This window comes from Rissa tridactyla, chromosome 3, assembly GCF_028500815.1.
Source record: "Rissa tridactyla isolate bRisTri1 chromosome 3, bRisTri1.patW.cur.20221130, whole genome shotgun sequence".
NCBI lineage: Eukaryota > Metazoa > Chordata > Aves > Charadriiformes > Laridae > Rissa > Rissa tridactyla.
Genome location: NC_071468.1, coordinates 29274894 through 29301511, shown reverse-complemented (window position 1 = coordinate 29301511; position 26618 = coordinate 29274894). Strand labels below are relative to the sequence as shown.

Below are 26618 nucleotides of genomic sequence, written 5' to 3'. Positions count from 1 at the left end.
TGACATTACAATAAATTCCTTCAGAATTACTCAGGAGTTACTCTATTTTCCCTTTCGTACCAAGCATACGGGGACATCTAACTTTTACAGCAGTTAACATTATGTGGATATAATTCACATCCTGAAGACAGAGGAAAACATTCCAATATCGTTACAAACTGCAGAGATCCACAATCTGACTCTATAAAATAAACATGAAGTCGGGGCTCAGTTTTACTGAAAGTATACTACAGTGACCATCCTCTAACAAGGCTGGTCAAGTGCTTGGTCAGGAAAGCCACAGCATCTCAACAAATCATACAGTGTATGGTATATGCTGGAATGCAACCCTATTTCTGAAAAAAATTACTTACCCTTTAGTGTTAGAATTCTGAACTTCAATATTTTCCTTAAAATTGCATGTTTGATCTATGGCCTAACAAATGAACTCTATTTACACTAGTAAGAATTGGACTTTTCAGGGAACGCTGGAAATGGTATACCTATGAAACATTTGCAGAACGACCTGTAGTTGCTCCGAACAAACTCTGAATTTGAGGAGTACAAGCAAGCTCAGATGCAAAAGTAGCACTTCTCCATCTAAGCTACAACAATATGCTGAGGACAGCACTTCAGGTTGACAGACAAAGCACACCTTGAAGAGGAGATGGTGCAAACGCTGGTTTTATGCAAAGCATACAAACACTGCCCAACTTGAAAGAGCTAAAAAAAAAAAACAAACCCCAAACAAAATACCTCGCATAGTATTCATTCATTATAAAAAAAACCCTGTGTTTGGAAACAAAGTTTAGAGCTGGAACCTTTATTTTTGCAATTGCTATCACCTCTCCAGGCACAAAGGATAAAGCTGTATATTCTTCAGCAAGGACATACACTCAAATAGGTACAGAAGTTTGAGGGAAAGGAAGAGGGAGAAGCGGAAGAATAGGCCAGGAACTGCTGTTAACACTGTACCCATCTAAACAGAAGACCATTTTAGAACAGCTGCTTGGAGAAAACAGTTACATACCTTATGTAAACAAGTGTCCACTACCCAATTGCACACTTTTTCCAGGTCATCTGATACTTCAAGTCTAGACTTAACAAATTCACAGAGCTCTTCATTGCTCATTACATCCCAGATTCCATCACAAGCCAAGATGATAAACTCATCTTCTTCTGCCCTTAAAATTTCACAAACCTCAGGCTCTGGAGAAACAAGTTGTTCTGTAGGGCCTTTACCATCAACACATTTATAGTCATAGTCCCCCAGAGCTCGAGAAACTGCCAACGAACCATTAACACGCTGAATCATTACACTGCCTCCTGCGTTCTGGATTCGCTCTTTCTCCCTTGGGTTGCAAGGTTTGTGATCCTGTGTTGAAAAACAGACTTGTCCATTCCTATAGAGAACAGCACGCGAATCACCACAATTGATAAAGTATACATGCTCAGGTGAAATCATAACTCCCACTGCTGTTGAGCCACTTCTGTCCATCCCATTTCTGAGGTCTGAGAAATTGCGCATATATTCATCAATTTTCAAAAAGCCAGTTCTGATTCCACTCTTGACATTTTCCACTGAAGGTTCAAGAGCAGATCCAGGTTTTTCTGTCGCCCTAAAGTCTTCATTGTTAGTGATGTGTTCTAGTAAGTGCGTGGAGCAATAATTTGCAACACGAGATCCTGCGTGACCATCATAGACTGCAAAAAAGGACCAGTCCTCTAAGCCATGGGGAATACCTACAACAGCTGTGTGGGCATCTTCCATTTCCACTCTCCATCCCTGCATACTGCTGAGGCCGTAACGCAAGCCATTCCCTGCACCATGAGCATTATGTTTTTCAGTTTTTGGTTTATCCAAAAATGCACCCATGTTTATGCAATATTGAATCTGGAAAACAGAGAAGAAAAGTCTTATTTATAAAACCACCACTCCATATAAGCTTTTTTCTCACTTTCCTGTGTTTCTTCTTTATAAAACAAATGATAAAACATGCACGTGTGCTGAGGTCGACAACTATAATGGGGGGTGGGGGGAATAATTAATAAATGACATGAAGTAAGTGACAGACTCTTCTTTGCATTTTTCGTGAGGTGTTGTGTCTTTTAAAGAGCTACTTCATCAAAATTAAAGGCTCTGCATATGAAGGCAAAGTAGTTCACATACCTTTGCAGCCCTGCCAATTTTGTCATTCACTGCAGAAACTAATTCATGCTGGAAAAATAACAACCATATAACTCCTATTCTCTTTCCAGTTTTATTGTGGCATGAAGAAAAGCTAATACTTCATAAATAAGAACTGACTGGTCTCACTAGATTTGCATGTACTGGGCTACTTCTGTATTCTTGTATAGCATGGCAAAAGTGACAATAGGGGAATGCAGACCATCTGCCAAAGGAGACAACAAGGCAAATCCCACTTCAATCCAAGAAAACTTTTCATAGGATTCTTTTAATAAATTATACTTAGTCCTTCATAAAACATAATTTCTATTTTTACCATCCTGAAAAGACGTTCATGTGTTTACAGGTGATTTTAAGTTCAAAGATGCATTGATCTTGATTTTAAAATGTATCCAGTTACAAGAGATACGAGCTAAGGCAAGAAAATAATCCACAGAAAGTTAGAAGTTCTTCAGTATCTGCTGACCTATGTCAAAATACACGAGAAAGAACCATCCCCAGACAGCAAACTTGCAGGTAAATTGTGCGTAATCTATGTTGAAGCTTTAGAGGACTTCTGACTTCCTCTCTTGTACTAGACTACCTTGCACTTTATAAAGTCAGCAGAGAATACATTCTTTAATCCACAGATCCCATAGTACTTTTGCGTGAACTTCAGAAACCCAGATACCACAACCTCTGATTATGCTAAAATATCACTACCCTATGAAACCCTTAGTGACTGGATGTGGAAACTATAGCAACCTTCATCCAAAAAGAATCTGAGACAATTCTGCTGTGACTGCTGATCCCGAGCAGTCAGTCACTAGGTCTCTGGCATACTAGTACACACCAAGCCTGTAGAGTCATGACAATCTCATTCTGGTTTAAGAGTTTGTTACCACATCAGAAAAAGAGGTTAAAAAATCCTTACTTCTGCCATTCCCCTCATCTAAACCCATTTTCGGCATACACAGCTTTGTCTGACACGAGAGATAAAAAGAACAGTACAATGCAATGAGGAAAAGATTACAGTTAGATTCTGCACAGCACCTCCCTTTTCAGGGTAAACTTTACGACTTTCCTCCAGATAATCCAAAATTCTACAGTGACCTCCATGAAGTGCCAGGGATCTCCTACATTCCACAGACCACAACAGTTTGCTCACCAGTTATGTCTCTTTTGAAATGTATCTCCCACTCTTACTTAAATACAAATTTAGACAAACTTCCCCAAATACTGCAGCAACTCCTTATCCGGTTTACTTTTTTTGTCTAGTTTTACTGTCTGTCTTAATTCAGGTTTAATGGCCTTTGATTGAGGTGCTACCAACATTATGCAAAAGGAGCAATGTGGTTCTGTAAGAGACTGATCATCATATAACTTGATGTATTTTTTCTTTAAAAAAAAAAAAAGAAGTTATCCGTCTTCAAATTATCTGTTCTGACATGAAATAAAACACTAATGAGAGCCCAGGTTTAGAAAGATTTGCTAGAGAAGATGATTTCTTAAATGTTCAGCTAGAAATTGAGGTTTTGCATGGACAGTATAAATGCTAACACTGTGCAATTATCCCCTCTAGTTTGGCTCTGAGATAGTACCATGATTTTTGATCATTTCTCATTTATTAGGGAACTCTACACTTGCATAACAGTTAACTGTCTCTACGTACCAATCTTCTGCTATCAAGAAGTCTGATGTTATTACACAAGTCTTGTAGTTAGTAAGTTGTCTTAAGTAGCCATTAAAAAAAAAATTAAAAATTGTGTGACACCAAAGAAAGTGTCCTGAGCCTTTTATGCTCTCCAAAATGGGCATTCCATGTACAAGTTACAGTCCTCAGCTGCAGAATCTATAGTAAAGTCAAATTAAGAGAACGTGCTCCAAGGTTGTTGCCAATTTGATTTTACTCCATATAAACATAAATAGTCCTCAAACTGGATTTTATAAAGCAAAACCAGAAGTAGCAATTTCCCAGCTAATGTCACATCTAATACAAAAAAGCAAGTTACGGAATGCCTTCAAACCCGCACCTAACATTCTCAAAATACTTTCTGTACTTTTAACAACTTGAAAAGTCATTAAGTGTTTCAAACACAAGCTATCCATCCTAAACTTCAACCACCTTCCCAATCAGTTCAATTTTATGATACTATCTAAAGAATTTCACACACAAGAAACCACAAATATTATCTTTATTCTTTATCTCTGCAGTCACCATCCACGGGCCTCTAATTATATTACCTGTGATAACAAAGATGAAGATAAAATAACTACACAACCTTGTGTTATGCACTGTAAGCGTCACAATGTATATAATTTGCAAGTGAGAGTAGTAAATTACATCCTGCTCACAATTATTTGCATCATTACTTTTTTCCCTTTATCTGAAAAGAATATTTGCAACACTGTGAACCAGTGGAAGCAACACACAGCAATAGCAATGAGGTATTCGTTACTTAGTGAGATACAGAGCCAAAATGCTTTTCACAACCCTTTCTCTTGAAAGATCTGATTTTGCTTTGAAATAAACAAACAAAAAAGAATCGGCGTCAAATTGTCATAAAAGCAAAGCAAGGCAGTGCTACACACCACCACAAACAAGTGCTCTTAGTGCTCTCAGCAACTGATATTCTCATCGCAAAGCTGAACAAGTTCCACATAGTTTAATAGTTCAATTAACATTAGTAAAGGAGTTTTGTGAAAGGATTTTAATTGCTGATGACCACTCATTCACAAGCTACACACAATATAAAGCTATTTTAAATGCACACAAAAACATTCTTACCAGTAAAATGTAACGCAGGACTGAAATGCTACTAAAATGACAGAAGTCCTCCAACACTTCAGACCTTGTATGAGATTTCTTATAATTGATTTAAGGATGTCCTTATGTTCTTAAAAATCAGAAGTGTGGAAGAAATCATATGACTAAGAAAAAAGATCAAAACCTATCTAATTGAAAAAGCCTGTGAGCTCAGAATTGAGTGTTGTGCTTTATATATTTAAAATCAAAAACTGTTTAAAAAAAACACCAAAAGCACACGTTCCACATCTTAGCTTTACCTATTACATAAGTAGCTTCACTTCTTATGGCACAGGAGTGAGAAACTGAAAAGAAAGATGATACTATTTAAGATTATATTCTTGATATTCTAAACATTCTAATTCATATTACAGACCTTGCAGAGATTAACTTGCAATCCGTAAGAAAACTGTAAGTTTAGGAATCAACTTATGGCTGGTCCTATAAAAGACGCCAAACATAGAAATCTTCCTTTCGCTGTGTATATTATGTAGACTATATAAGGCAGCAACTGGTTTGAAGATGAGCTGAAAAAGCCAAGCCATTTCAGTGAGAATGGAAGAAAGAAACAGTGATTTCACTGACACATTGAACCTCAGGTTTTCAATCAAAATTATCAGTGATAGTGAGGGACAAAGAAGACTTAAAATCAATCAACACCTGTTGAAAACTTATTTTTAACATTAACAACTTCTAGCATTTTAAAAATACTAGGAAGTTACAAAAAATGACATGGTATACAGGTAAGTATAGTATATTCCTATCAGGTGTTATGCACAAATGTAACTTGAACTTCATATCTACAGTGACAACACCAACAACTATCTCTAGGAGTAAACTCAGCTGTGTATTTACCTATGTACAAAATAGTTAAGTAAATCATAGATGTTTTAGTGAAGTTTGTGGTATCATACCAAACTTTACTTTTGTAGCAAAGCAGCTTAAAAAAAAACAACACACAAAAAAACCCAAACAAAACACTACTTGTTTTCTCCAAAATGAACAGTTACAAAAAGAAAACAGTTCCACTAGAAAAACAGTACCCTGGTACTCACATCTAGTTCTGTCCCCCATTTAACATCTCAGACCAGATCAGTAAACAAACTTGAGCGACTAAAAATGCGACTCAGCCAAACTGACCTGCAAAAATCCTACAGAAGACAAAGCTTATCATTGGTCTAACCTGGTGTTTCCATGTCTTATTTTAAGCGCACTAGGCCAGATACAAGTCAATCTTGACACAAGCACCTAGATAACATTTGAGTCAGGTCAGAAATCACAAGTTACAGAATCATAGAACAATTCATGTTGGAAGAGACCTCTATAGCTTAACTAGTCCAAACCCTTACTCAAAGTTCAATCAATATAATATCCAACACCAAAAGGTGGCTCAAGCTGTTCAGTTCCTTCTCCAGTTTTGGACATCTCCAAGGATGGAGATTCCACAGCCTCTAAGCAACCAGTTCATGTCTGACCACATTCATAATGAATACAGAACTCCTGTAATTGCAAATTGTGTCCTGCCTCTTCATCTTTCATTACACATCTCTGGGAAGAGCATAGCTCTACCTTCTCTATACACCCCCATTACACAGTTGGAAGACAGCAACTGGATCCACACCTTGGCCTGAGAAAACAATTTAATTTCCTTCTAGTAAAAATATTTACCCCACATAAGATTATTAGCTGAAACTTTCAAAATCTGCAAGACCATGCCTACTGTAACTTCCCAAACTTCCTTGGAAACAGAAGGCCTTAGTTCTCATCCATGCTCCACAGACTATTCTTTAAAACAGTATATATTCTTCAGATCAAGAACGAAAAGCTAGGATTCCCTTCTTCCAGTAGTCTTCCCATCTCTGTGAAAAATAAAAGAGTAGTAATTAAAAAAAAATAAAATCAATCACCTGGTAAGTGCCAATAATCACCAAGGCTCAAAGGCTTTTGGAAGACCTGTAGTGGAAGAAAGCACTGGCCTTTCCCCCTCTCTGGCAATGGAATAAACTGAATCTGAGCAGTACGCTGCTAAAGCAGCAGCTCTCACTACCGCTTTACTGTTCATCTCCACTTTTAAATCAATAGCTAAGCCATTTCCAAGACAGTTCAGGGCTGTGAGTCTCTAACAAAAGCTGACGTTCTCTCCCAGGGCGAAAACCTAACCCAAGCTTACTTCTCTGAAGTCCTAACATATATTCTCTGATATTTCCTACCTGATGCAAATCCTACATGAGGTCCTTATCTCACATACAGGGAACATAAGAAATAATTCAGGCTCAGGAAACCAAGGACATCTACCTTTTTGGGGCATGCAAGTATGAAGACAAAAGCCATGTCCTCTGACACACAAGAAAAAAATCATAATCAGTATCCTTTTCACCACAGCTACACAGTAAAGACTTTTTTTGGTATTAGATCAGCCATATAGTAAAGGGTCTTAAAACTGAGCCTGTGCATAAGTTTGATTTTCTCTGTTTAAAAGAAAAACAATCAAACACTCTGATTTTCTCCCAGGATCTACTTATAAAACGGCAAATAGTTCTCGCTCAGTTACAGATATCCATGATTTTCTACTACATCATGAAGGGGAAACAGGTAGCTACTTGAAATGAAAAGCACGCTCCTTTCCATACAGATTTATATTTAACAGGCAGAAATATTTACTTGCTGGTTGTCACGAAGGCAGCCAAAACGTAATTAGATTATAAAGGACTAAAAGCCATAATCGACGTTTTTGTAGATACTATAAAATAATTTGCAGATCACATGCCAGTTTCAAAGACAACATCAGAACTAGACTGATACCTTGATGGCCAACAGTCCGAAAGGGAATAATATATCTTTTCATATAATGAGAATGGTCCAATATCAATCTTTTGGGCTTAGGTCAGAAAAGCATACTGAAAAAATATCTCTTCCTCCGAAGGATTCACTCAACAGGCCAGGCATTTTTAATAAGTCTGTGCTGTGGAAAAGAAACAGGCCAGTTTCCTGTTACAAAACACATGTGTTCTTGCTATGTAAAAAAAAAAAAAAAAAAAAAAAAAAAAAAGAGATGTTCCAACAGAGAAAACGCACTAGACAATGAAGATGTAAGTGGCAAATAAATAATCAAATTATCTGTGACAAACAATTTCAAAGCTTATTGGAAGTACAGGAAGAAATAATTTTTCTGGTTTAAGTAAAAAATTCAAACTTAGCCTTGGTAGAAAGCTCCTCTGTCTTCATCTTACACTCTCTCTCTGTAGTGTGTATGTATGTGCATACACATGTTCCACACATTGTATGTGTCTATACACACTGTAAAGAGTTTTGACATTCATAAAGACTCCCTGTACCCTTCAATTTACACAAAAAAAAGAGTGACAGAACATTGCAAGTAATCTTTTGCTAATCTTGTGCTTACTTACAATATACTACCATTATACTATCACCATAGTTACATTATACTACCAATTTCTACCACATGTATACTAAATACAAGTTCACTTGATGAGTGAAACCAGCTTTAAAGATCTTTATTTTTCATCCCAGAAAACTTCAGATCGCTTTTGACTTACTGACCTTAAAAATGCCAGCACTACATCAATTTACATTAGGCAAATAGTTATCGAATTTTTGAGTAAGAGCTCTACTTGAAGCTTGGCTGTAACAGCTACTCTATGTAACCACAAGTACTGGCAGAGTCAAAAAGCAATTATTGGAATCTAAGAATGAGACGTGAATATTTTACTTTCACTTAAAAATGAACAACACAAAAAGGACAGTGACTATCATTCACATCCACTTGCTGTGGGGTTTATTTGTTTTAAGGGTGGGGTTTTTTTATTTTTAAATAATCTCTGGCCATGGGAGTCATCATCAGGCAGGACCTCAACTGGCCAAAGATACTGACATGAAGAAATTAAGCATGAATATAAACTTTTAATATAGAGCCTACTATCAAAAACGTTTCCTGCCAGGATAACATTAAAGAGGTCCAATAGGCTTTTAAACCAGGAATTCAAAAAATTTTGCACGTTATCCCCATCACCGGGTAAAATACACGCCTTGGAGCTACAGCTCTAATTTCTGCATCCCTATTGTTACAACAGCTGGGGAAAAAGAAACAACAAAACCAAAACATACAACAACCCCAGCCACCACAATACTTTCAAACCAGCAAGTTAAAGAGGTGATGAAGATTTGAGAATGTGCTTCAGATACTTTAAACTGGTCTGGAGGTACAAAACAACCATAGGGGTAATTTAACACTGTGGATTCACACCCATTTTCAATGTCAGTAGCAATACCTGAAAACATTATCACTTCTGCTCTGCCTCAGCTACTCATCACTACTTTATGCCAGCAATTTCTTTCAGAACTGCTGAGACATTTTTGCCCTTACTCTTTGAAATGTTTAACTGAAGAGGTGCAAAGTTAGCTTTAGTATTTTGAAACTTTGTGACTTTGACCGCAGTGGGTTTACAAGCCAGCAGCTTAGACAACAGATCCAAGGGAGCAGTAACCTTCAACAGGGAAGACAGTGGGGAAAAAATAGAAAGGAGCACCAGGAGCTAGGTTAAGAGCTATAACCTTTTTAGCTATGTTGTTAATACCACAAGAACCTGTATGCTCGTGGTCTTTTCAGAGGTTAATTTTCTATTCTGCATTTTGCACCTATTAAAACGCAGATGAAGCTCGGTAACTGGAGATCTTCAAGCTCAGCTTATATGGCAACAGCCTGTCTCTCTTGGACAAGCTGCCCACTTTTATGCTGTGGTTTATTTTTCTGGAACACAGTTTGGTAGGTGCAAAGTTAGAGATCACACCTAAGATATTCAAGCTGAACTTCATAGAAAACTTGAAAGTGGTCTCTGAATCCAGCTTTGCAATGACAGCATGTAGTAAAAAGCCACCAGTGCCCAGGTTGATGCATTTTTACAGTCACCAAGCCTTTATCACGCAGCTTCACCTTTACATAAGTTGCAGAAGTCAACTTCATACAGTTTTGTAGCGAAATGAAAGCTTAAAAAAAATATGCAGTGTTCTTCCTAGTTAGCTACGCATAATTCTGTGCTTACCAGTGTGACTTCTGACAACTAGCAGCCCTTAGTTCCCTTTGGCACTGCAACTAGGAACTTACTGAAGAAAGGAATGCAGTGTCATTCTCAGTAAGAAACACACTACCATAGTCAATCTCTTCATTAATGTCCCTCATCTTAGTTTTCCAGGTAACAACTTCAGGTTTTCTTTACCCAGATTTTTCTCCAAACACTGTTAAGTCTGGGAAATTCAATCCCCTTTGTTATCTGCAAACAGTTTATCTGAGTTACAGATTAACCACACAAAGAGTTGTATGTAAGATACATAAATACCCAGGCTGCTTCACCAAGTCCAACAATACTGGGCCCAGACAGTGCAAAGCAAACACACTATTGCTTCTAGCACATCCATGGGAACAGAATGAAGGTTGAAGTCTTTAACAGCCAAGATAGCTCCGCATAAGACAGTATTCATGCTTTGGTACCATTTTCTTGAAGTAGGAGTTTGGTGCACTGGCACACAAGTGAAATGGACCTACTCGGTTAAACCGGGTACTACCTGTTCAGGCTGATTAACCCTGAAGTAACATTTTGTCCTTTACTCAAACTCTGCTACAAGGTGTGGCTTTATTATACCACCTGGAAGACAGCACTGTACTCTTGTTTATCCCTACTGACCATACTATGACAAGATTTATAACCCATGAAATTCCTTTTGTTTCCCTGTATCCGCTCATACTTCCTGTAGCCAATAAGCATATTCTCACTTTCTTTACTGGGCTATTCAAAACAGATGCCCTTGTGGTACTTGAATACTACCAAACAATGATTCTTCCCTAATAAATTTTAGAGTTATTTCTATGCAGAATAATTTTTTTTTTTGTTCTCTAAATTCAATTACGAGACCAACTATTTTGAGTTAAATTTAGTTAGCTCCTTTTCAATCAATTCACCACCACCAGCTAGGTTTCTATTAAAGAAATAGCACCTAAGATTTTGAAGAAAGAGAGCCAATGTTTAGCCAACAATTATTGGTATTAAATTTGAATAATTTTTTTTACTCATTAGCATGAAGCAGTATGTCACTAAAAATGAGTTCTCCCTTATTCTAAATTTAGGCATTTAAGACAACTTCTTTTCTTACCTTTTTCAAGGTGTGTTTACCAAAAGCTTCAGAAGCATTTTTGTGAGAATAGGACAGCAATGAATCACCGATTCATATAATCAATAAATTGTTCCTAAACAGGTCTGAAAGACCAGAATAGGTGTTCTGCAGAACCATGGCAAAACACTAAACCATTTATTTACATAATTGAAAGGTGACTTGTTGGTTCACACAAATCTGAGGAAGTCAGACACAAGGGTTGGGCTAGATGAGTGTTAGAGGTCCATTCCAACACAAATTAGTCTATGACTTGCACAGCATAAGAAGAGTTGTGCCTTTTTTCAACTTGTTACATCACTACAAATTAAGTACAAACATTCCAGACAACAGCAAAAAAAAAAAAAACCACAACACCACATAAAACAACCCAAAACACATTTGAACCTTTCCTTCCCTGTAGCAGCAATCAATGCCACCTCCTCGGCACAACCTGTCACTGACCCATGCATCACCCAACTTCAGAGTAAGACATATTAGACTGCTTCAAACCAGCAGTCCAGACTCTTGGCCTGACACTATTGACAAGTGCAGCCTAAGGCAAGCAACTCTTCCTGTAAAAGATACCAAAATGTGAAATCAAGACTGAAAGGCCTTAACTTGATCGTAATTATGCAGATTCAGCATATGCAATAAAGCTATTTCATGGATAGTCTTTAAAACAACCCCCGTTTTAAAACAGAATTAAATTATTCAGAAATGTACAAACCAAAATATGCAATCTCTCCGACGGACATCTGTGGTGGTGTGGTTGTTTTTTTAAAGTAATATAGTTTTGTAGCACTGAATTTATCTTTTTTTTAAAAAATAAGTCAAACAACAGTGACATTTAGTTCCCTACACATGAATGTAGAAAATAGTGATTGAGTAGTGGGAAAAGAGTTACTTCCATGGTTGTCAGATAAAGTTATGATACAAAACCAGCAGTCAAAACATTTTCACTGACCTGGAAGAAGACACCAACCTTTGCCCTTGAAAAGGCAATTCAAGAGTTGATGCTACAGCAGACTTGTAACAAAAATTTAGAGATTTTTCTGTAACCAATTAAAAAAAGGCAACTTAAGCAGTACTGCTGCTATTAGCATATTTAAAGAAATAGAGATCTTGAGAAGAAAAAAGCCACACGCAGATGGTAAGCTGGTAAACTAATCTCAACACTCAGTGGTAAAATACTTCATGACTTTTAGTGACTGACACTGTACAGTCTTTTGTGTTAGAAAATACCTTCCTCAAAATCTGGGTCAGACAGAAGCTACACTTTAAGTCATATTTCCTCCCTATTAAAAATAAGATTAAGCAACATTCAAATACATTTAAAGAAGAAAAAACACATCCTTTTGCCTAATCTGCTCTGAAATTTCTATTAAATTCCTGGTCAATTAAAAACTGCAAATTAAAACACAGTCAAAGTAAAAGCGATTATACCTTCCCATAAATTTCCAAGCAGTAGAATTTTTTCTTACCTGTAACTGCAACCTTGTCAAGGTTCTAGTTCAGTGCTGAAAGAATTAGTTTACATTCCTGCTGCCAAGAAGCACATAACAGAATGACTTGCAAAACCTTGAGATAACAGTACAGGACACAACATCTGCTTTATTTTGATATTTCCTAGAAAGAAACAAAGGAAGTAGTTAGCTACTCCAGATAGTTTAAAACAGATTTGTACATTAATTCTTTCATGAATACAACTTTTTCCTAAATAGAAGGGCTTGAACTAAAACTACACCTAGATGTCAAAAGACCTTTCAGTACTCTCTCTGAATACCATATTAAAGATTTATGGTAATAAAGAATTAGATTTTTCTCCCCATTTCCTTCACCAGCACAGACTAGCACTTAAAAAGCCATCTAGTCTATTACCTGGCATTCAAGTCCGTAAATTCAGTAACGGAAGGAATAGTTTTTGCATGCCTACCAATGTAACAGTGCTATTTGCTTAATTTTATTCACCTGCTCAAATGACAAGAGTACACTCCTTCAGTGTTTGACAAAACTTAAACCCACCAAGTGCAGCATGTATAATTTGTAAACTCCTTATTCTGCTTGCTTAGATGTGAAAATGCACAAAAGCTTAAAACAAAAGCAATAAGCTTCATTTGCAAAAGTATTTCAGTCCTCTGAAATAAGAATCATTATGTTTCTTTAAAGGTAGTTTTATAAAATTAACTACAAATTCAGCTTAAAATGTAAATGTAGCAGATAACTAACAATTCAAACGTGTGTATCTCCAAAAGCATCTAGGCTTCTACCCGTTGTTTTGAACAGGAGAAAATGCCCAAATTCCTTCATGGATCAGGGACTACATATTTAATCTTATAAACCACTGCATCTCACAAAAGTTACCATGACAGTACACTGGTAGAAGGCATTATTGCAGGAAGAATTCTGGATAACAGACAGCTTTGTCTGGAGCATGAGGGAAATACAAGCCTTATTGTAACGCTGATGATTTTAAACTGATTACATCACTCTAATGAGCTAAATGAGTGATATAGGGGACACACTGTAGACCTTAACTTTAAGACCACTGATCGAAGAATGGAACTATGACAACATTTCATTCTGGTTTGCTTCCTCCAAAGACTAAATAGTGCTTTTCAACTACCAAAAACTGTCACAAGCAAGAAATTGCTCAGAAGGCGGCATACTTTACTGCTGTTTGAAGAAGGATTGTAGGGGGTTCAGTAAGTTTTATGCCTGTAATGGTACACTGTATTTTCCCCAACATTCTCTCTTCTTAGGCACCACAACAGGACAGATGGTTCAAGAAATCAAACTAAGCCAGAAAAAGCCAGTTATTTTCTGCCACTTGAGCTCTCCAAACCAGCTTAGGAAATCAGACAACTGCCAATGCCAGAAATCAGCTGCTGCCGATTGAGATTTGCTCAGAGTATTGTGAAACTACACCTTAAGCAGCATCCACTAAATCATTAATGAACTCTGAAAAAGTATTTTGAAAGAACTAGACAGCAAGTATCCTAAATCATTGTATTGGACTACAGAGCAAAAGCCCTCCCCCAAAAAGTTTAAAAGTTTATCAGTAAGAAGAGTTGTTTCCATATCCAAGAACTTTAGGAAAAGAACAAAACCCAGTGCAGATTCACAGAGTTGCACAAAATAGCTTAATACCCTCTTCCTAAATACACCAGTGACAAGGGCATGAACACAGAATGCGTGACCAGAACGCAACTCCCTTGGAGCACTGTCTCCCACCTTCAGAAGATCCCCTTAACTGTGACGGTACAGGGTGCTTTCGTGACGAAATGCTCAAGAAGCTCAGTTCTTATGATGCTACCCCAGTAGCCTTTAGAAGCTGACTCACAAGAGCAGACCGGAAGACAAGCATCATGCTTCCCAGAAGCACGAGGCTTGACCCCTCCCAAGTTCTTCTACTCTACAGAGGATGTGAGAGTGTTCATTAGACAAGGGTGACTTTCAGCCCAGAGACAGGTTGCTTACAGTAGGACAGATTCAAAAGCATATATTTTAGGCTGAGAGCATCTTACCCTAGCATATACTCCTATTCACCCAAATTCTATTCACACTAGTTCTCAGAAGAAATACAGGTATTTAGTATCTCAAAACACAAAAATACCTTAAGATATATACTCCACCACTGAACGCTGCACAAAGAGGGGACATTACTCCTACTTACTTTTGCACAGCAGGGACTTTTACTTTTCCAAAGAAGCTGCACAGTCTTTTTCCATAGGAAAAGACACTTAGATTCATGATACAGCCCCCAATAATTTGTGTGTAGAAAATGCTCACATACACAAATTAAATGGTTTTATCCAGGTTGCTAATCATAAATTACATCACAAGAATAAAGCTGAATGCTTCCTATTAGAGGCTTAATGAAATTACAAGATGTATTAAGCATTTTATTTGGGGCCCTTAAATCTTTGTGGTACATAAACACTAATATTTCAGTAGAACTAAGTTAGTTCAGTAAACTTTTATAATTTTTGCTACTAACACACCAGTACTCTACAGTAGAATAGTTCTTAATTGAGCACAAGTTAAATATTCCTTGGCTAATAAAGAATTTTAATTTCACCATATTTACAGTATTTTCTTCAGAAGGGAAAGACTATGCAGCCAAAGCCATCATAAGTAAATCGCTGCTAAAGAACGAAACCAATATTCAATAGAATAAAAAAATTCTGCAGTCTAGAGAAATTTAAAGAACCCTACCATGTTATTTTACAGAAGGGTAGGCATCAAATGCTGGTAGCAATAATCCTGGTGGCAAAGCACTAATGATCCTCAAGCTGAATCTTAATGTTTAAAACACACAAAACCCACTACAATACCCACTCCTTTGCAAGTTTCCAGACTCTGGTCAGAGAGGCACCAGAAAAACACTGATTTTGTTCTGTCCCACAACCAGCTACAACTCTGACCTTTTACAGATAACCAAATCATTGCTGCTTTAAGACAAGTACACAAACAAAACAACCCACTCCCTGAACATCAACAGTAAAAGCTATAATCTCTCATAATTGACCTTATGACATCGCAATACCACCACTGCCGATATAATCCCCCAGAATCATAAACTTGTTCATGCAGAAGACAGTAAAAGATTTTGCAGAAGATACTAGGAGAGACACAGAAAAGAGCAATAGTGTAGACTTACCACAGGTTAGCTAGTATACTGCAACCTCCTCCCCACTGCATGTTCCCAACATACGGTAAACCTCTCCTAAAAGAGGCATTCATTAGGTTATCTGATTTTTTCCAGGAATACAAGAGCACATAAGGGAGTGCAGTAGTTGGGCTTCATGTTCCCACAGTACTTCTTCCTTAGTCTACATATATGACAAAGTCCAAGCTAAAATAGCAGTTAATTTCTGCGTAATTACCTGAGACAATGTACAACTTTCACCCTAAAGAGAAAGTTGATCATCCTTTGCAATAAAAAGATAATGAATTCTCTCTGCATTTGCCAAGCGGTTCTTTGATCTATACAAAAACACTGTGAATCAACCAAGACTGGGCAAAGTCTTGATTTGTGTTTTTGTGGATGCGGGTTTTTTTTTTTTTGCTGTTCTCCCCTCAACGTGGAAGCTGCATTAAAATGTTCATTACTCCAATAGTTAAAGGAAGGAGAATGAACAAAAGTTCAAAACTAAAAACTCTATGAAGTAATTTAAATGCTTTATCCTTCTTGAAGCAGTTGATCTAGTCTTATGGTTTTGCAAAAAGCGCAATGGTATCTTTTCGACACATTTTAGAAGTAATACTCAGGGTTTCTTAAAAAGGTAAGTGCCTTGAAATAAATTTACTTGGGGTTATACTGAAAATTTAGTTCAGCAGTTTGAAGTTTGCAGTTCAAACTTTTATTGCCAGTTAGTCATTTGAGCTATTAAGGGCTGAATTCTCAATACGAACGCACTATTAGACTAGTATTTTATACTAGTGTAAAAGTTGATAATACTATGGGCTTAGCATTCTAATTAGGTCCATACTTCTAAATATCACCTCACAAATGGTGGACTTTAACTACAGCATTGGAAAGCTGCCTTTTGATACATCTACAAAGCAGCTCCAAAAGCTACTCTGAACTTTTTTCCTCCAGACCTATCTTTAATGCATCTTTTTAATTCCTAAAGGCACCTCTTTAATTTCTAAATTCTCTGTAATTCTCTTTTAGGTAAGCTTTTGATCAGTAAATTCACATTATGGCTATCTAGATGCCTTAGCAGCAGTGGTAGCTTAAGCAGTATTTGCTCTCAGCTGCTCATTCCTGTTTCCACGCTAATATCTGTTGCTCAGCCACATAGATAGCTATGCTGGTACAAGCGAATGCCTGAAGCAGAGACTGCTCATCCAGCTGATGACTCAGTAACTCAAACTCTGGTGAATTATACAAGCAAAAGATGAAGGAATACCAAAAGCCAGCCTTACCAGAATTCAGAATGCACGTATGCAATCTACATTTGCCTACTGGGAGATTGCTGGCAAGCACTTTGCTCTCTGGTTAGAGATCAGAGTTATGCTTAGCATAACTCGCACAGAAATATGGAATCATCTCTCAGTCAGTTATGCTGGACAGCTTTTCAAACATCCAGTTTCAGAAATGCTGAAGAGAAAGGCCATCTAACGTGCCTCGGTAAAAATATCCAAGTACAAAAGTCTTTCATTTTCAGTGACCTGATCTTTAGCTAAACTAAGAAGAGAGTATCTTCAAGAGTTAAAGTGTCCTGCATTTATGTGCTAGTGTTCCTTCACAAAAAAAAAAAAATCTTAAGTAAAACGACAAAGAAGGATTGTAAGCAAAGGGCTTCTACTTTGAACAGACATGTTTGTTGGGGATGCTAAGACTTTCTAGACAAGAGCTTGCAAAAAAAAAAAAATCTCTAAACTAGCTTTTATCAGATCTTACATTATGGCTATAGTGTAAGTAAAGTTTAGATATGCCTTCCACAGCAATCCAGGAGTTGCAGGTGGAGTAAGATGTGTTCATATTCTGCACAGCTTTGTGTTTCTTTTTTCATAATGCAAAAGTGCAGAATCTGCAAATATCCATCTTCCTGATGGGGATTCAAAATTATAGCTCAGACATATCACAGTGATTTGCATAGGCAACATCAGATCATGTTTACTAAGTGGCTATCTTTTGAGCACGTTCCTATGGTGTTTCCCCATGAGGTAAATTTATTATCACCTTACTAGCTAGAACACCTAGGTAGCAATAGCCAATGAATCAGTTTGCAACCATCTGTCCATGTTTTGCCTTTGTGAACATCTGGCCTTCAAATCAATGTTTTAAAAAAATACAGTCACTCCAGGAGGATTACTTAGATTTTGTAAATATCCATCTGCTTCAAACAAGCAGAAATCACAACCTGAGCACTGGTTAAATGTTCTGAAAAAGAATCAACTACACCTGTCATCTGATAACACTACAGGGCACATCTATTGAGAAGTCCTTTGGGCCAAAAGAGCATGTCCCTCAAACACACCTCACTTCACACAGAAGTCAAGTGTCTCACCCACTCTAGCTACTATGGCAGTATTAAAGAGCATCCAGAGTTTGTCATTCCTTTCCCCAGAAAGAGAGCAAGGTGTTAGCAAACTATGGTATTATTCAAATTCAGAAGTAATCTTGCAAATAAAAACTGTCTCTATTGATTATGCAGTAGAAAGGGCTTAGCCCTTTCTTGTTAAGCCTTTTAAAAAAAAAAAATCTTAAGCGTAAGACCATAAAAAACTCTTACAGAAGCAGCTGTCAGGAAAATCAGAGAAAGCAAAAGATTTCAGATCAGTCAATTCTGTAGCAAGTATGTGCATTTGGATCATAAACAAACTCCATTGGCACAGACTTCAAAACGCTGTAGGATAAAGAGGTAAGAAACCTGACATAATTGTCTACTTTCATTGCTAAGACAGCAAAGGTGTCTGAGCTCCAAAATTTTAAGATGCTCTAGCTGTAGCATATAGTCAGGAAGTTTGATAGTTTTCAAAGGATTAACATCATTGTGAGCCTCTCATAAGAAATACTCACAAAGGGGAAGAACAGATTGTCTGCAGAAGGCTATCTTGACTAATTCTTCTCAGAACAGTGTTCAGTGATTTATAAGCCAGCTAACAGCTTTTGGGAACTCTAGCTAATTTTTACCTGGGTGAAGAATCTCACCTTAGCATCTAGTGGCTAGGAACGCATTGAGAACAAGTCAGCCTTTGAATGAAGTCTTACTACTACCATTGAAGCCAATAAGGAACTCTATCTTCAATACCACATCTTATATTACTGCTGCTCCTGACAGGAAAAAAAAAAAGCTTAAACCTTGCTTCTACAACGTGTCTTTCTGTACAGATCCAGTATTTAGAGCAAATATGCCACACAGGATTCTCAAAGGCACAACAGCATCCCATTTTGTCTATCAGGGGAATTAAGCCATTACAATATATGCACGTCAACTAATCACATTTTTCCCCTCTCTTACACGTATAATACACACAACCTTAAGTGGGACCATGAGCATATACAAAATTTAGAAGGAATTTAAACTCCACAAAGCAGAATGAAAAGCAAGCAAAACGGCCAAAATTACAGTATTTCAGTTAGCACCAAGTACAGAAAATAAAGTAAGAAATCCCAAATGTCAATATGTTCTACATTAACAGAAATAAGTTTTATTAAAGTTTTATCATGTTTATCAGGGATAGCAAGAGTGGTTCTTTACTTCCTTTTATGTGATACTGATGATTAGGGGAAGAACTTCACGTCTCTCCAAGAATGCAAGTAAGGTTCTTATTCTTCCCTCATCTTCTAAAGGTAAGTCTTCAGATACAAATGAACTAAAACTGAGCCATCACAGCAGATTAAAATAAACTTGGACATTGCTGATGTACCTGTGCAGACAGCCACAGGAGGCATAAGTTCTCTGTCACAGTACTTAGCCACTTGGATCTATTTATGGCTTTTTTAGCCATGTTACCGCTTGCTAGGTTTACACACAAAAGGAGTTAAGTTAAATGAAAAAAAAATAATAAAAGTCATTCAACACCATAAGAAAATCACCAGCACATTCAAATCAGTAACATAAGAATACCAGTATTACAAGCTGCCAAATATTAACACTTACTATGCTATAGGCATTTTAATGTTTACTGCAAAGCACACAACTTGGAAAGAAATAATTCAAGCATCTGTTATGTCAACTAACAGCCTACACACACACAATCTTCCAAAAGAACTAATTTAAATAATACAGAAACTGAAGCCTCCAAATAGGAATTGTTAAAATACACAGTTATTTTTATACCTCATTACAGTTTTAGAACATCTTGTTTTTTCCTTAGTCTCTTACACGTTAAGAAATTTTCTCTACCTATTAGCAAAGTTACTTCAGTAACAGTACTGTACTAGCATTAATAGGATCATCACTTAGAAACGTGAAGACATCTTACAATTTCTAAGAAGGTCTATTTGCTTAGAAAGTCACTCTTAATCCTAACACAGATTTATCATCTTCCTAAATCAACCTAGTTGAACTGATTTGGTTCATTTCAAATAAGGCATATCTGAAAGCATTTTAAGGCAGTTATAAACAAATGCTCAACAGAAGCAGCTGATCCCACACGACATGTAATGATACACTTCCATCCTGTAACAGGACCAATACACCTGTAATCACCTGGTATATACTATTCAATCCACAGTATGTCACAGAAAGTTAAGTTTCAGATCCCAGATGGCTTGTCAGACTGCTTCACAGAACACAGTACTCCCCCCTGCACTTTTATAGCATGCTCTACTTTTACGACAGGCTTTTTAAGAAAAGTCTGAAGTCTAATTAGAAAAAATACTAACTCTAGGAACTGCAGAGTGAAGCAAATTTCCATTACCTTTTTTCTGGCAGCAGTCTCCAGTATCGTTGCCTGGACACATGGAATCTTTTTCAGGTGTCTGCATTGAGGCTATCTGAACTGCTTCACTTGTCATCTAAACAGAGGAGTACTTGGCAAGAAGCAGCCATTTGGCAACTTACAAGCTTAAATACTCAAAGTTTTGTCCAATTAATACTGCAACTTCAGTTTCACAATAAATCAGTTTGACTCACTTTTAATCAATACAGTTTAAACTCTTGATTTGCAATATATATTTCAATGCTGAAATTTCAAATATATCTATTTAAAAACTGTTTTAATTTTGCCACTATGCAAGTACCACAATACGTGTAGAACTATACCTGCAAAAATTCAAAGGGCAATTTTATCAATAAGAATGTTAAAACTAACATGCAAGAAGACCATGCCAGTTTTCAAGAAATCAATATTAGAGAGGGTGCTTAAGGGCATTACAGGCAGTCAATGCAGTAATGATAGGTCTACAAGGACTTGACAGCAAAAAGGATTCCGGGAAGCAAGCATGTTAATAATTCAACATTCATTTTATGCTATTCATCAGGTCAGACATCAGCTGCAGGCAAATTTGGATAACACAGATTAAGATACCAGCTCCACCAGAGGTTACTGCTCCTGTACACTGTTGGCTGCAAGACATGCTTTTGCTGGACTGAACGGTGATGGGAACATCTTAGCACAAAGACGCATAAAAACACATTAATTGTAGCAAGGGGGCAGACACCCTACTCTGTCATCCCATTTATAGAGGCAACATGTCAAGATATTTTAAAATTATTTATATCTTCCAAAGTTCACATCACAGTCTTACCACTTTACTACATGTAAATCTTAACCTGCATGTATTCTATACCAGGTTTAACAAACTGTCTGCATTAAACTAGGCATCCATAAAAAAAATTACCAAGGTTCACAAAGGAATACGCAAGTACTCAGGCTTTTGCAGAATGACAACTGAAAGAACCTGATTAATTTAGCAATTTAAAAAGAAAAGCAGACATTCAGCTTGGGGATTACACAGATAATTCAGTAAAACCTACTATATAAGAAACAGAACTAGTCACAACAAATTAGAAATAGGAACACGAATGGAAGACTGCTGATCTGAGCCTTCAAATAAGTGCTGAATTCAGCACAGTTAGTGCCAATTTCAGGAGGTCTCCACCCCCCCAAAACTGAAGAGCTAGCATTAGGCAGCCAGCTGCCTACATTAAGTGGGACTTGTACTTTCCAGCCCCCAAAACATCTCCTACATCCTTCTGGGTCATTCCATGTGAATGTCTCCACCATCTGTTCTAAGGCTGGATACTACAGCCTTGTATTCCCCTGCTTACACAAACTACCTTCTCTGCAAGAGATAGGTATGTGCCTCTCCAGTCTTCTGAGCCACTTTTTCAGTTCCTCCCTTTGAGTCCCATGAACACGATGCTAGTCCAGTCAACGGGACAGTCCATCAGCATTCTCCCCAAGACTGCTCCCACTGGAGGGAATTCCACTTTGTCTGCTACAGGTTTTAATCCCTCTAGTCTTCCCTGGGGGTGGTATGAGAACACCACAACAAACATTATGAAACGTTTTGTTATACTGTGCAGGGAAACAGAAGGCAATGGTATCACTCTGCTGAATGATGTCAATGGCTCCTACCACTTGATCAGTGCTCTAACTTGCAGACAGATGACACCTGTATAGGCGCTGGAAGCTATGGCTTTACCAAAAGAAATGCATCTACCATTCCTTCCAAAATGCAGCAAACCTTCCCTCTGAATGGCAATTATTTACCAATATTTTTAAATTGACTGGGAACGTCACTCAAGGTCTATAATATCGCATTCACAGAGAAATTACAACAGGCTCAGCACAGGACCTCAAAGTAAGCCAAAAAGAGTTACTAATACACTGGCAATTTAGTAAGACATTCAATTTTATATCATGCAGTTTAGTGTATAAGTTTTAGAAGTGGAAACACCTATACTACCCAAAAGACAGCTTTGCATAGTAAACATTAGTTACATGTAGCAACTTAGTTAACTGTTTTAGTTAAGGAACACAGCCACTGGTAGCTTATATGCCTCTGATCATTAGTGCATTTCCACAGAATTATACAGCAGTATTTAATACTTAAATATTCATAATATTCTGTAGGAATAGTGTAATATGCAAGAAGCCAAGAACTCAGAAACAGTACCATTTTGCAAGCCTCAGTATTCATGCTTTTTGTCAGCTGATCATGGACAATTTTTGAAGTCTTACCTTGAACGTAGTACAAAAGTCAAATTTCTTCCAGATCTTTGTCCTTCTGATAAAGATTCTCTTTAGAGACTCTTCCTTGTATATTAGGGATGAATAAAGCAGAAGAGCCTGCAAGTCTGAAAGCAGTAAGATGGAAGAATTGACTAATTTCTCTCCCAGTTCAACACAATATTCAATAAAATCTATAGCTCAATAATTGCTTAATAGCAACTTCTAGACTGGACCTAATAAAAGTACCACTGGAAGCGTCCAAGTTAGTCATGAAGTTCCTACTTGTCTAAGGTAATGCAGCAAAAGATCATGGGAACGCCCTTCACTTATTAAAGATGAAAGTATGAAGTGATCTAGGCTACACCATTCAATGGCCACCACTTGCCAAAAAACTCACACTGACATGTACCTTCACAGAGGTGTAAAGCAAATCAATTTCCAAATCAGGAAAATGTAAAAAACACATGACAGAGCAAAAGACTGCATATACTTATGTGTATGCATGCAGTTTAAACTGAGAGAGGATGGAAAAGCCTGGCATACTAAAATGCAATCATTTACAAGAATATATCTAGATCCTGGACTCAAAGGAAAAGAAGGACTAAAAGTTGAGATTCAAACTTATTCTAAAGCATAGAAACCACGACAAGGAAGCCTGTTACTATCCACTGTAGATTTCTTTAAAAGCAAAAGCAGAAACACACCTGACTATTCACCAAAATTATCTTGGTTACAAGAAAGAAACAAATGCGTGAGAAGGGCTATCACAGCTAAAACCACCATGCCTGAATTTATCAGTATGTAATATCTGCAGCATGAATCTGACTAAAGCATTCTCTGTTTTGGAGGTGTCTACATATAGCATCCAAGATAATAGCTTATTTTCATAGGCCTGGGCAAAGAGGGAAGTGAATCAATCTCAGAGAGACAGAGATTTAGTTTCTTTTTCCAGTATCTTTCTTTAAACTTCAAACAACAAATGCTCTACGAATTGCTTTGTTTTACTACAAAGTTCAGAATAACATGTGAAGGCAAGTGAGAGACAAGGCATATCAATCACTTTAAAGTTCGAAAACTTCTTTTTCAACCCTAAGAAAGAATATTTTTCCTTTCTGTCTTAGATGAAATGAGCTTATTAAATGAATGAACCTCACTTATTCAATGCGTACTCAATAGGTAGATTTCAAGTAACCATCACTATAAAGAATAGTAACAAGAGTAAATGCTGTTTTCTTTAGCAGCCCTAGAAATAAATGCCACTCACACAAGGAACTAAGTTTCCAAATAAAACAAAATGTATTGATTATTTTGGCTACTTAGGTCCCTGCCATGGGTGATTCTTCAAAGAATGATTCAGAGTGGAGCAGACCTATGAGGTCATCCAGTTCAATCTCCTTCTCAAAGTCCAGCCAATGTCGAATTCAGTCCCAGTTGCTTAGAGTTTTATCTATTCAGCTCTTGAAAACCTCCACAGAGGTTTACGTCCTATAGGTTACGTCCTATAACCTCTTAACAATCATCCTTTCAGTAAAAAATTTTCAACGTATATCCACTCATTTCAATTTATGACTACTGTCTCTTGTTTTCCCACTGTGCATCTCGGTAAAGAGAGTAGCTCCATCTTCTCGGGAACCATCCTTGTACATACCAGATGGTTGCTATCGGGTGCCTCCTAAGCATCTCTTCTCCAGGGTAAACAAGGCCACAAAAGGCTCTCAGCATGCCCTCAGAGGTCACGTACTCCAGCTCCCACGCTGTGGACTTGCCCTAAATTTATCAACGTTGTTCTTGTTGGGGGTGGGAGCAAAACTGGACATAGTATTACAGATGCAGTCTGGGAACACCTGGAACAAATGCTAACTAAAGGGGAATAAAGTTGTTTGTTTTCATCACTTGTATTCAGCCTACTGTTCACCACAATCAGGTAATTCTCGGTAGGGCTACAATCCAACCAGTCTGTAGCACTGCAGGAAAGTTACCAATCCTGGAAGCAGGACTTGGCATGTGCCCTTGTTGAACTTTGTAAAATTCCTACGGGCCTACTCCTCTAGCCTTTCTAAGTACTTCAAGATGGCCGTCCTGCCTTTGAGCCACCCAGTTCTGTGTCTACCACATACCTGATGAAGGTGCATTCCACCTCCTCCTCCAGGTCATTGATAAAGACATTGGGGGAGGGGGAAAAGTAGGTCACAGCAGAGCCTTAAGGAGATCCAGTGGTAACTGCTGTCCACGAAGAGTATGAACCATCAGCCACCCTTTCAGATGACTCTTCGACCAATTTTCACTTGTCTAGTCACCCTCCCATTCAGAATGTAAACAGGAGTACGCTGTGGGACACTAGAAATCCTTGCTAAGGTCAAAGTAAAAAAACATTCGCTGCTCTCCCCTCAGCTGAAGACTTGGTCATTTGACAGAAGTCAGTCAGGTTGGTCAAGCATGACTGACCCTTAGCAGAACTATTCATACTGTCAGTCAACCTATTTCCATCACATTCTTTTTCAAGGGACTCAGAAATGTTTTGCTACAGGCTGATATAAGCTACTTACTGATAGTGCTATCCAAGTAAAGCAGTATTTAACGCTTTTAGCAAGTGAAATAGAAAGCTTTCTTTATTATATAACAGAGCAAAGATATGCCCAAAACAGTGAACAGGAACCACCTCTAGGCTTCAACTATATGCAGAATTCAAATGTTCCAAAGCCTAAATATAAAAACTCTATGCACAAAAATAAGCAGGTCTCAACAAGTAAACACAGCCATCAAACAATTGAGTTTCTGGCTAATTTTCAAGGTATCTGGTAACAAGACAGTGACAGCAGGGGTTACAAAAGCAAAAACTTGGTGTTCATAACTCTATCCGCCACAAGTTTCTATAATAAATTTTAGGTAAAGGGATGAGAAAGGAGTGGAAAAGAATAGCAAATGGACAAGAAAACTTAAACATGTGTCACTACGCACATTACGAAGAATTTCTGAAATTCAGATTGCTTACATCTTTTCAGATGGTTTTATTTTCTCCCAGACTGTATTGAGAGAAAATTCACTTTACTGAGATCTCTGAACTTGAAGTTCAGCAACTCTTGGACACAAAAACAGTCAGTGCCTGACAAATGACTGCAAATTCTTGTCTCTACCAGTGATGAGATTATTCATGTTTCACCCAAACTACTTCAGTCCCTTCGCTGTTCCCCAAAACTTATGCTTGAAGAAGGTAGTAGATAAGATACTCTAGCTTCACATTAAGCAGTGAACAATGCCAACACCACAACAAATGAGCAGAGGCAGTTCTCTTATGCCCTAAGGAAATTTGCCAACGTAACAAAAAGCACAGATAAACAGCTTGACTCACTCAGGAGCTTTCTGACAAACTTCCTACCATGACCTTTGCTATGTAAAGTTTTGGTTTCTGTTGTATTCTCATGTGCCTACAGAATAAAGACATTCTTGTCAGCAAGTGCTGATATTTAATTAAACCGGAATGACTGCTGTGAAGGGAGTCATATCAACCTCTGTAGCAAGCTATGCATTTGGGGAAAATCCAAGAGAAGAGATAGGCATTTTTAATTTAGTTATGAGAGAGGTTTTAACATCAACATTTAATTGCAGGTTCTTTTACTCTAGGATTGCAACGTGGCTGGTGACAGTGCTAACACTGTGACAGTTACATGACTTCCAGTACGGCCTTCTCTTCATCAGCAGTAACACTTCAAGTAAATTTAGGACTTCCACTCACAAGATAGCTCATCAGGTATCCAAACCATTAGTGTTAAGAACCAATGTTAATAACTACACCTTAAAAGAACCTCATTTGAAACATCTCAGGGTGCAATCTTACAAGAAGCTACGCTAAACTAAACTGGTAAC

General features: G+C 37.5%; 1 protein-coding gene across 26 annotated transcripts in view; it reads right to left on the bottom strand.

The window, feature by feature from the left end:
- PPM1B (protein phosphatase, Mg2+/Mn2+ dependent 1B) overlaps positions 1–26618 on the bottom strand; it is a 91915-nt gene that overhangs the window by 52526 nt on the left and 12771 nt on the right. For 12 of the 26 annotated variants that reach the window (XR_008465224.1, XM_054194006.1, XM_054194018.1 and 9 more), the window contains exons 2-4: positions 22764–22879; positions 12599–12743; positions 1010–1873 (exon numbers count right to left, since the gene is read on the bottom strand). Coding sequence is in view for 21 of the 26 variants with exons in the window: in XM_054194006.1 (XP_054049981.1) it covers positions 1010–1855 (846 nt within the window). In the remaining 5 variants the exon portion in view is untranslated. The other 14 variants (XR_008465226.1, XR_008465227.1, XM_054194029.1 and 11 more) reach the window with 12 other exon arrangements.